At 42.9% G+C, this 11,230-nt stretch overlaps 1 protein-coding gene and 1 pseudogene across 2 annotated transcripts; both read right to left on the bottom strand.

Moving 5' to 3' along the window:
* Positions 1-7: 7 nt before the first annotated feature.
* Positions 8-5,900, bottom strand: LOC121543513 (transcription initiation factor TFIID subunit 12). Of its 2 annotated transcripts, none has more exons than XM_041853425.2 (6): positions 5,785-5,900; positions 3,829-4,079; positions 3,312-3,389; positions 3,067-3,181; positions 2,515-2,603; positions 8-875 (listed from the first exon to the last, which is right to left on the bottom strand). In XM_041853425.2, the coding sequence occupies exons 2-6, from the start codon at positions 3,997-3,999 to the stop codon at positions 840-842; spliced, it is 489 nt and encodes a 162-aa protein (XP_041709359.1). In that variant the 5' UTR covers positions 4,000-4,079; positions 5,785-5,900; the 3' UTR covers positions 8-839. The 2 variants fall into 2 exon arrangements, with proteins under 2 accessions (XP_041709359.1, XP_041709358.1); XM_041853424.2 differs by lacking the exon at positions 5,785-5,900 and adding an exon at positions 5,422-5,682.
* Positions 5,901-8,486: 2,586 nt separating this feature from the next.
* LOC121543946 overlaps positions 8,487-11,230 on the bottom strand; it is a 31,861-nt pseudogene continuing 29,117 nt past the window's right edge.

The raw sequence follows: 11,230 nt of genomic DNA, 5'->3' as shown, positions 1-11,230 counted from the left end.
TACCAAGTGAAATATGAATCTTGTTTTATTTATGGAATAAAAATAAACTAAAACACTGCCATATAAAGTAAAATAAATGTTACTGCTTCCCCACACATCCCCAAATAAGGACCATTACCCAACGCCATCTCACTGCAGTCTGGCGATACAAGCCATATTTCACATCCTTATTGTTTTGGAATAATAAATCAGTCATTTGTTGTTAATTGGTGACATCTTATGAAAAACAATGTCCTGGGTAATTTTCTAATGAACTATGGAGATGACATCAGATCCCTACAGCAAACAAAAACATAGTGCCATGACAGTATTCTGGAAACGAACTAAATGCAAATGGTGTACATTTCTGATGTTAGATGAAGGGGGTTTGTTTATGTGACAAAAACTAAACACAAAACCTAAACACACAACAGCAAATGCATGCCAGACAAAAGAAAGGGAAAAAAGTGGGAAAGAGTATGGTAGCCACCACCATATTGAAAGTGTGTGTTTGGTGGTTACCCCTTGAACAAAAAAGTAAAGTTGAACAGATAATTCCAAAAACAAAACACTGTCCCAAAACAACACTCTATACCTGAGTGTACATTTCCACAGAATGAAGAGTGTTTGATTTTGGCCAGTCTGTGGTGAAAAGTATTAAAAATAACTAAAGATCAAAATACTTGTGTGATGATGGCACTGACAAATCACACACAAAACCTGGGGGAGATGAAGACGTGGGTGAAAGAATGTCCCCCATTATTATAAATATACACAGTTTTCCCCCTTTGATAGCCTGATGCAAAACCCACACTTTCATTATCTTCAGAGGGTTTGTGCGAGGCTGGTTCCAGGTCTTGCTACTTTTTGGTTGTTTTGCGGATCAATGCCATTCTCTGGATGAGACAAATGAAAAACATGCTCAATCACTATTGCATTTATGTCATTTAGTACAGTGTTTCCCAACCCTGGTCCTCAAGTACCCCCAACAGTACACAGTTTTGTTGTTGCCTTCGACAAACACAACTCATTCAAGTCATTGAGGGCTTGATGATTAGTTGACAAGTTGAAACTGGTGTGCTTGACCAGGGTCAACTCTTTCTTGAACTGCATTGCTGGTTAAGGGCTTGTAAGTAAGCATTTCACGGTAAGGTCTACACCTGTTGTATTCGGCGCATGTGACAAAGTTTGATTTGATTTTTGGATTTGATACACTGATTTAGTAGACATTCTTATTAAGAGCGCCTTACCGTCAGTGCATTCAACTAAGGTAGGTAAGACAACCACATATCACAGTCGCATATTGCATTATTGAAATTATTTTAAATACTTCCTAAACAAACACAATACACCAAAAATAATAATTATATAATACATGTACAGTGCTGTGAAAAAGTATTTGCCCCCTTTCTAATTTTCTCTACTTTTGCATATTTTTTTATACTGAATGTTATCATATCTTCAACAAAAACATAGTATTAGACAAAGGGAACCTGAGTGAACAAACAGCACAACAATTACACACATTTCATAAACAAAGTTATGCAACACCCAATGCCCCTGTGTGAAAAAGTAATTGCCCCCTTACACTCAATAACTGGTTGTGCCACCTCTAGCTGCAACCAAATGCTTCCTGTAGTTGTTGATCAGTCTCACATCGCTGTGGAGGAATTTTGGCCCACTCTTCCATGCAGAACTGCTTTAACTCAGCAACATTTGTGGGTTTTCAAGCATGAACTGCTAATTTCAAGTCCTGCCAAAACATCTCAATTGGGATTAGGTTGAGACTTTGACTAGGCCATTCCAAAACTTCAAATGTGTTGCTTTTTAGTTATTTTCATGTAGACTTGATTGTGTGTTTTGGATCATTGTCTTGCTGCATGACTCAGCTGCGCTTCAGCTCAAAGACGGATGGCCTGACATATAATTATCTGATACAGAGCAGAATTCATGGTTCCTTCTATTAAGGCAAGTCGTCCAGGTCCCGAGGCAGCAAAGCATCCTGAAACTATCACACTACCACCCACCACCATGCTTGACAAGTTCTTACTGTGGAATGCAGGCATAATGGGACCCATGTCATCCAAAAGTTTTGACTCATCTGTCCATAGATCATCCTTCCAATAGTCTTGATGATCTTCCAGGTGCTTTTTGGCAAACTTGAGTAAACCTTTTAGATGAGATTTGGTTGCAGTCATTGCAGCTAAAGGTGGCACAACCAGTTATTGAGTGTAAGGGGGCAATTACTTTTTCACACAGGGGCATTGGGTGTTGCATAACTTTTTTCATTAAATAAATAAAATAAGTATATCTTTTTTTGTTATTTGTAAACTCAGGTTCCCTTTATCTAATATTAGGTTTGGTTGAAGATCTGATAACATGCAGTATCAAAAATATGCAAAAATAAAGAAATTCAGAAAGCGGGAAAATATTTTTTCATGACACTGTACATTTCAATTATTGAAAGTTTACCACAATTCATTAGTATAAATGTGAACCCTGGGTGTGATCAAGATGAAAGAGTGACAAACAAACCTGTTTGTGGGCCTCTGTGGTACAAGCCTTCTTATACGGCCGAATCTCATCTGAACCATAGCCAGGAATCCACATGTTCCATTGGCGCTCTGTTGAGGAGTGGCACACAACACAGGGAGTGAGAATAAAAATCAAAGAGAAAATACACTCAACAGGAAATGTTCCATTAAATTCATCCACCTTTTTATATACATATCTTTAAAACTCTAAGCTGCTACACCCATGGCTCTCAGACGCTGTTCATTTTTGCCATAGTAAATTAATCATTCCAGTAATGGAGACAAACACAGGGCTCTACAGTGCGACCATTTTACTTGCATATGCACCAAAATATTTTGCAGTGCGACCTGGAATTTCTATTTAGAAGCACCAGTGACCTAGAAATATTAAGGATTCTACCTTTATTACCTCTAATATTGTGCTCCTAAATTTCTTTGTGTGCGCCAACATTTTTCAACTTAGTGCTCCTTGTAAAAAAGGTCAGTGTAGAGCCCTGACTGCAGCGGCTGCTGCGCCAACCATCAGCCCGTATCAGCCTATACTTTTACTCACCCAGGTGTAGCTGGACGTCCTTCACTTCTAAGGTGTTGGACTTGCGATGGCGGGCCAGCTGACAGGCAGCCGTCACCACACTGTCAATGAAGTCATCTGCAATCTGCAGCAGCATCTGAGAGGAAGACAGATGGGGAACCTCAGGTCACAAGTGGTGAGGCTCCAAAACATTGCATGCACTAATCTTGCATTGTGTTTTTTTTTGCAAGCTTCAGTGAAAGACACTTCTGAGCTAGGAAACATACCTCCTCCACATCCTCATCGAGCTGCTCATTGGGATCAATCTCTCTTACTAGGTCCTGCAGCTTCTTTTTACTCAACACCTGAGTGGAGGGGAAACAGGTTGTTAGTCATAGTCAATGGTGCACTAGAAGCAGGTCAGTGCAGTCAAGCAGAGTGGCTACATACTCATTGTACACCCTGAAACTTGGCATCTGGCTAGGGAGATGAACATAGAAAACATGTTTTGACAGAACCAACCAGCACATGAAACTGAAGGATTGGTGTCAATGTATGCAAAGCCAAGTAGGAACTGGACCTTACAGTTTTAGTGAATTCTTTGATTTCTGTTGTGAACAATTCTATTGAAAAACATTACCCAGCTGGAGTATACCAGGGTCGTGTTTATTAGCCACCAAATGGTAGAATCTGAAATGAAACAGGGAGGGCCTTCCTGTCTAATAAGAAACATTCATTTTCTGTCACAAAACTTTTTCCAACATGACCCAGGTTGGTGATGAGGAGATGGATAGGAGGACTCACCTGACTTCCTTCTGGGCTGATTCTGCCGGCAGGGCCAGGTGTGCCCATCACCTTCCCTGGGGCGGCGGCGCTGCTATTGGCCATGCTGGTGGCGAGAGGTGGTGTTGAGGAGGCCTCTGTTTTCACAGTGAAGAAGTTGGAGCGGTTGGACTGTGGTTGGTACTGGGTCATAATCTGCCAGACCTAGGATGTCAGATGGTGGGGCCTCTCTCTGGGTCTGCACTGTCGTCGTAAGGACCAGGTCCGTGAAACTGGAATCAGAAGGGAAAAGTGTGAGAGAAAAAAGCTCCTTGTGCCCTCAATCAACAAGCACACAGAATGCCAGGGTGATGGTAGACTGGAACATGGGATATGACTAGGTCCCTATAAAATAATCACAGAATCCAGACATTAAAACGGAATTTAACAATATTCAAAAATGTATTGAACTTAGTAGGAATGTACTAAATGTATGGAACATATTAGAACATGCAATAATTTGCCCAAGTTAATCATAAGACATGAGCAATATGCATCAGTGATTAGTTTTCCTGCAACTTTTGGAAACGGCACAGGAATGCCCCTGTGTGTGTGCGGTGCTCGCGTATGTCTACACTTTGTGTAGCGGTTACCCTTCTTCTGGTAGAGCTGGAAAGGCTTTCTCAAAAACCTTCTCAATTAAAATGTTAACTACAAAATAGCCTATGCCTGCCTCGCAGAATGATATCATGATTATTTGCATCAATGCAATCACATGAGCGCTACAGAAACATAGCCAACCAAACAATGGTCTCTTGCTGGTGCACACTTGCATTAAAGGATAACATTTACATTTTAGTCATTTAGCAGACGCTCTTATCCAGAGCGACTTACAGTTAGTTTATTTTTCATACTGGCCCCCCTTGGGAATCAAACCCACAACCCTGGCGTTGCAAACGCCATGCTCTACCAACTGAGCTACATCCCTGCCGGCCATTCCCTCCCCTACTCTCCTGATGTAGTTTAAGCATTGTTGTGGACTACAATATTAAAAGTGCAATTTTTGAGCTTGAAACCCTGGAAAACCTTGGAAAAACAGAAACCTGGAAAAACAAAAGAGAAAACATAATTTGGGAAAAATGTCAACAGATCTTATAGGGCCTTAGTCATATCATGACATCTAGGTAGTTAGCTATTTAAATGTCAGACTAGCTAACAAAACCTGGCATGATATTTCTATGGATATTTACTGGCTAGTTAAAAAACAAAAATCACACATTGCAGCTTGCAAACCAATAACATTACACCGTCTGTCTGTTAAACATTATTGCGTATGGGCATATCAACACTCACGTGACAGCTAGCTAGCTGGCTATGTTTGTTGACTAGCTAGCCGGCCGACTCTGGATAAAAATTGATTGAGCACATTGATTGAATGGAATCCGTTATCATGTTGAAAAACTAGTAACAAATGCATCACAACCACAGCTAATTTCATTTAACATCAGTTAGTTAGCAGGCTAACATGGTTTAGCTAGGTAACGTTAGTTAGCTGGCCAATGTTACAGATTTAGCAAAGATTCAGCTTGAAGACACAACAGTCACATTTTCCTTCTACATATAGCAAATAAATACCTTTATATTTCACTCGAAAGTTACATTTGAATGGCAAACCATAAATGCAGCTAGCTTAACCTTAGCCGTCTTGCTAGCTAGTTATTAGCCAGCTAGATACATGCTAACGCAACAACATGGGCAGAATCTCATATACGTCCTCGCTTTGCCTCCTTCTAAAAAACCCATTGGAGGAGAGGGTCAGAAGGGCGGGACCTTAGGCTTTCTCATCCAATTGTTTTTGAGAAGGAGAGAGGACGCGAGGAACAATTGAGATCTTCCCATAATCATTACGCTGTGCAAGCTAGCTGGCAAAATGTACATGTAATCTCCCAAAGATATATATATATATATATATATATATATATATATTTAAATACTTACCTGACAAAACAAACACTATCTCCCCATGTTTTGTACTAGCTATTTTAAGTCCACACAACACAAACCCGTCTCTGGCTAGAAAGTCTTGATTTTTTTCTGATCTTCCTTTTTTGAATTACTGTATTTCCGGTCCACCCAAATACGTACTCCTGCCCCCAGTGTCTGATGAGGGAAATGTTCCACAATATGAACGCAATCCCAAAAAAAGTATGTCACGTGTAGCCTAGTCAATAACCCCACAACTGGTCAATGTGATTGTGTATGGGTACTTTTGGGCATAACCTGTAATTTAATACAAAATAAAAATGATTGGTCTTACGTTTTCTTCACACATCATTTTCTTTACTTTGTGTGTCTGTTTTTTTCAACCACAACACACACTTTTATATCTGTACACAAACATTTGAGCCCCAGATAAAATAGTGTTAAATATAATAGAAATAACTCTATTCTTCACTGAATATTTCCTTCACTTTCCAGTACAAAAATATTCACATTTCAGTGTCATTCAGTTCACTCTGAAAATTCTTTACAAAAATATCATAGTAAAAAATGAAAAATAGTAAGCATTATCTAAACAGATGAGTCAAATGGTGTCACAACTTGATACAAGATAATACACTGTAATCAGTAATTTTGCTGTTTCCAATACATGCTCTTTTTTGTACAGCTCCCGTAAGACAAATATTTAAACTGTATAACAAGTTCATATGACACTTCAATGAGCATTTCAGCTTTCAAATATGTTCAACTTTGATTTGTAATTTATATTGTACTTTTTGTGCCATTTTATTTACGAAATACAGTGGGGGAAAAAAGTATTTAGTCAGCCACCAATTGTGCATGTTTTCCCACTTAAAAAGATGAGAGAGGCCTGTAATTTTCATCATAGGTACACGTCAACTATGACAGACAAATTGAGGAAAAAAAATCCAGAAAATCACATTGTAGGATTTTTAATGAATTTATTTGCAAATTATGGTGGAAAATAAGTATTTGGTCACCTACAAACAAGCAAGATTTCTGGCTCTCACAGACCTGTAACTTCTTCTTTAAGAGGCTCCTCTGTCCTCCACTCGTTACCTGTATTAATGGCATCTGTTTGAACTTGTTATCAGTATAAAAGACACCTGTCCACAACCTCAAACAGTCACACTCCAAACTCCACTATGGCCAAGACCAAAGAGCTGTCAAAGGACACCAGAAACAAAATTGTAGACCTGCACCAGGCTGGAAAGACTGAATCTGCAATAGGTAAGCAGCTTGGTTTGAAGAAATCAACTGTGGGAGCAATTATTAGGAAATGGAAGACATACAAGACCACTGATAATCTCCCTCGATCTGGGGCTCCATGCAAGATCTCACCCCGTGGGGTCAAAATGATCACAAGAACGGTGAGCAAAAATCCCAGAACCATACGGGGGACCTAGTGAATGACCTGCAGAGAGCTGGGACCAAAGTAACAAAGCCTACCATCAGTAGCACACTACGCCGCCAAGGACTCAAATCCTGCAGTACAAGACGTGTCCCCCTGCTTAAGCCAGTACATGTCCAGGCCCATCTGAAGTTTGCTAGAGTGCATTTGGATGATCCAGAAGAGGATTGGGAGAATGTCATATGGTCAGATGAAAACAAAATATAACTTTTTGGTAAAAACTCAACTCGTCGTGTTTGGAGGACAAAGAATGCTTAGTTGCATCCAAAGAACACCATACCTACTGTGAAGCATGGGGGTGGAAACATCATGCTTTGTGGCTGTTTTTCTGCAAAGGGACCAGGACGACTGATCCGTGTAAAGGAAAGAATGAATGGGGCCATGTATCGTGAGATTTTGAGTGAAAACCTCCTTCCGTCAGCAAGGGCATTGAAGATGAAACATGGCTGGGTCTTTCAGCATGACAATGATCCCAAACACACCGCCCGGCAACGAAGGAGTGGCTTCGTAAGAAGCATTTCAAGGTCCTGGAGTGGCCTAGCCAGTCTCCAGATCTCAACCCCATAGAAAATCTTTGGAGGGAGTTGAAAGTCCGTGTTGCCCAGCGACAGCCCCAAAACATCACTGCTCTAGAGGGGATCTGCATGGAGGAATGGGCCAAAATACCAGCAACAGTGTGTGAAAACCTTGTGAAGACTTACAGAAAACGTTTGACCTGTGTCATTGCCAACAAAGGGTATATAACAAAGTATTGAGAAACTTTTGTTATTGACCAAATACTTATTTTCCACCATAATTTGCAAATAAATTCATTAAAAAACCTACAATGTGATTTTCTGGAATTTTTTTTCTCATTTTGTCTGGCAATAATGACGTGTACCTATGATGAAAATTACAGGCCTCTCTCATCTTTTTAAGTGGGAGAACTTGCACAATTGGTGGCTGACTAAATACTTTTTTTCCCCACTGTATATTAGTTAATTGGAATCAATATATAGCCTATTGATGCTAAGCCATTAGACACATTTTCTTGTAAATAACAGGTCATCAATGTTGCACGGTACTGGTCATGAATGGTCCCTGCATTGCCCAATAGGGTGGCCCAAGGAGTGGGAGTGCCAAGCAGAGAGCAGCCAATGGTGCCACCAAGTGCAACCTGGTACACACAGCCAATGAGAAGAGTAAGGCTGTGTGTACCAGGTTGGGCTCTATTCAATCCGTAATGCGAAATTCAGAGTTACAGCGTGATTTAAATTTAAAGGCAATGTTCCTGTGTTAGCGGAGACTGCATTCACAGTAAACGCTGCACGTGTCGACTCAATCGGAAATTACCTTTACATTTATAGTGCGCAATATGTAACGCTTCCGTGATACAGGTTGAATAGAGACCTAAGTCTGTTCCGTCCCTGGTTGAGCTTGCTGTATTCTGAAAGGCTCCTCATATGTGTGCTGTAGTAGAGAGTTAGAAGACAGGGGCTCAGGCTCAGTGTAGACCACACTGGCCGGGCATGGGCCATTGGCATGGAGAGACGTAGTGCAATAGCCATTGGGCAACTCTCTGTGAGAGGGGCAGTCATACTGGGCCTGGGTTATTGTGGTCCTTGTCCTTGTAGAAACCATAGGCAGCACATGTTTGTTGTTGTGTAGTGTCCCCTGTGGAGTTGCCAGATTGAGATCTGGGGGTTGGTCACTGAATGGGGTGGCATACTCGGGCTCCAGGGGCAGGGGCTCAGTGTGCTCTAGGAGCTTTCCAGGGGTGTCATAGTGGTTGAAAGTGAAGGGGACGGTGTAGCCCACCTCCACTGTGGGCCGGAAGGTGGAGCCAAGCTTCTCTCCCCCAGCCATCACATCTGGCTCTGCATAGTCTAGGCAAGCAGAAACACAACAAACATGAATAGAGCTCACATATTATTTTTAGTTCAATGAAGCACCAGAAACATATAGCTGAAGTACAGTTTAAATGTAACATCCTTAATTTCAGAAAGCGTAACAGGGGTTACGGACTTGTCATGACATCATACCCTAGTACTGTACAAGCCCCTTCAAATAAGGGGAAAAATACATTCGAATTCAAGTGTTGCTCTGTACTCTCTCCAGCCATGTCTTGAAATGGCCTCCCTCATACTCAGTAGAGCACATATCATGGGCATTGTTGAGCCCCTACAAGAGCTCTGTGGCCACCAACAATGGCCTCTCTCTAGTGACTGCGATGAGGGCTGACAGGGGAGGCCTCAGACCCTTATCCCTCTCCCAACCTCCAAGGGGGAGCTATTTTAATTAGAGAGGCCTATAATTGTCTTAGCGACTGACCCTCTGTCCTGTTTATCACTGGCCTTCTCAGAGTAGGGCCCCCTCATCTGTGGGAGGGAGGGGGAGGCTGTGCTTCCCTGGCATGAGTGCCCTTTATCCAGCTCCAATGAAATGTTCTCTTTCAGAGCGGGCTCCGTCGACCAAAGAAAGGAATGTTTATACTGCAACTGGGAGACGGACCTAGCCAAGGGGAAGAATGGGGAGCCTATGGAGAAAGCTGTTTGCTTGTCAAGTCTGGTCTGAGCTCTGCAAACTGGCCAGCGAAGTCAGAGGACGTGAGTGTAAGTGTGAGTGTGTGAGTGTGTGAGAGTGAGAGTGTGTGAGAGTGAGAGTTAGAAAAATAAAGAGAGTGGGAGGGAGGGAACAGAGGAGTTTGGATGAGGTGGGACTGAAAGATGGTGATGGACTCAGAGTCATGGATGGCTGGAGGGAGGGAGTTCCAGAGCCTAGGAGCAACCCTGGAGAAGGCCGTGTCGCCAAAGCTCTGGAGCTTGGACCTGGGGATGTCAAAGTGGCCTGCTGTGGTGGAGCGGAGTGAGCGTGTAGGTTGGTGCGGCAGGTAGCCTAGCGGTTAGAGGCGAGCCAGCAACCGAAGGGTTGCCAGTTCACATCCCAGGTCTGATGGGAAAAATCTGGTGGGAAGTGAGCTGGCAACCAGAGGGTTGCTGGTATCAAATCCTAGAGGCCATTGTCTGCCCTTGTGCCCTTGAGCAAGGCACTTAACCCCCCACAATGACAGCTCACCGGGCACCCAATGTGGCAGCCCCCTGCACCTCTCCAAAACCTGTTTATGTATGTGTGTCTTTCGGAGGGGTTGGGTTAAAAGCGGAAGTCAAATTTCGGTTGGACCTTGTGTGCAATTGATCAATAAAGTGATCTTAATCTAGTAGAGGAGAAGAAGGTCTGAGAGATAAGGTGGTGGAGGGCTTTGTAGGTCAGAAGGAGGATCTTGTAATCAATGTGTTGGGAGACAGGGAGCCAGTGGAGCTCATGGAGGACAGGGGGGATGTGCTGCCAGAACTTAGTGTGTGTGAGAACGGCTGCAGCGTTTTGAACCATTTGGAGCTTAAGGAGGGAGCTTAAGTTGATGCCGGAGAGTAGTGAGTTGCAATAGTCAAGACGGAAGGAGATTAATGCATGTATGAGGGTTTCAGCAACAGGACGGGAGAGGGAGGACTTGACTTTGGCAATGTTGCGCAGGTGGAAGAGGGTGGAGTCCAAGATGACGCCAAGGTTACATGCGTGGGGGGAGGGAGAGACAGTGGTGTCGTCAATGGGGAGGTTGCCAGCTTTGGTGAGGGTGGATTTGGTGCCTATGATGAGGAGTTCCGTTTTATCACTGTTGAACTTGAGGAAGTTTTGTTGCATCCATGTTTTTATTGCAGAGAGGCAGGATTCAATGTGGGTCAGATGTGGGTTGAGGAAGGATTTGGTGCTGAGGTAGATCTGGGTGGCGTCGGCATAGCAGTGGAAGTCAAGGTTGAAGTGACGGAGGATCTGACCAAGAGGGAGGATGTAGATGATGAAGAGTAAGGGGCCCAGCACAGAGCCCTGGAGGACACCCTGTTTAACTTCCGCTGAGTCTGAGGTGTGGCCACTGAGGGTCCGGTTTGTGAGGTATGATTGTAGCCATGAGTGCGGTGCCCTCAACACCCAGACCCTGAAGCCTGGTGAGGAGGATCTGATGACTCACTGTGTCAA

The sequence above is a fragment of the Coregonus clupeaformis genome, chromosome 28 (assembly GCF_020615455.1).
Source record: "Coregonus clupeaformis isolate EN_2021a chromosome 28, ASM2061545v1, whole genome shotgun sequence".
Taxonomy (NCBI): Eukaryota; Metazoa; Chordata; class Actinopteri; order Salmoniformes; family Salmonidae; genus Coregonus; species Coregonus clupeaformis.
Note: the sequence above shows the minus strand (reverse complement) of the source record. Positions and strands in the feature narration are given on the sequence as shown.

Bases quoted from the DNA above. Each gene is read 5' to 3' on its own strand.
- LOC121543513 (XM_041853425.2), bottom strand. From the start codon at position 3,999: ATGACCCAGTACCAACCACAGTCCAACCGCTCCAACTTCTTCACTGTG. The intron at 3,182-3,311 runs GTATGTTTCCTA...TCTTCCTCTCAG, and splicing joins TCGATGAGGATGTGGAGGAG to ATGCTGCTGCAGATTGCAGA. The intron at 2,604-3,066 runs GTGAGTAAAAGT...ACTCCTCAACAG, and splicing joins GGACGTCCAGCTACACCTGG to AGCGCCAATGGAACATGTGG.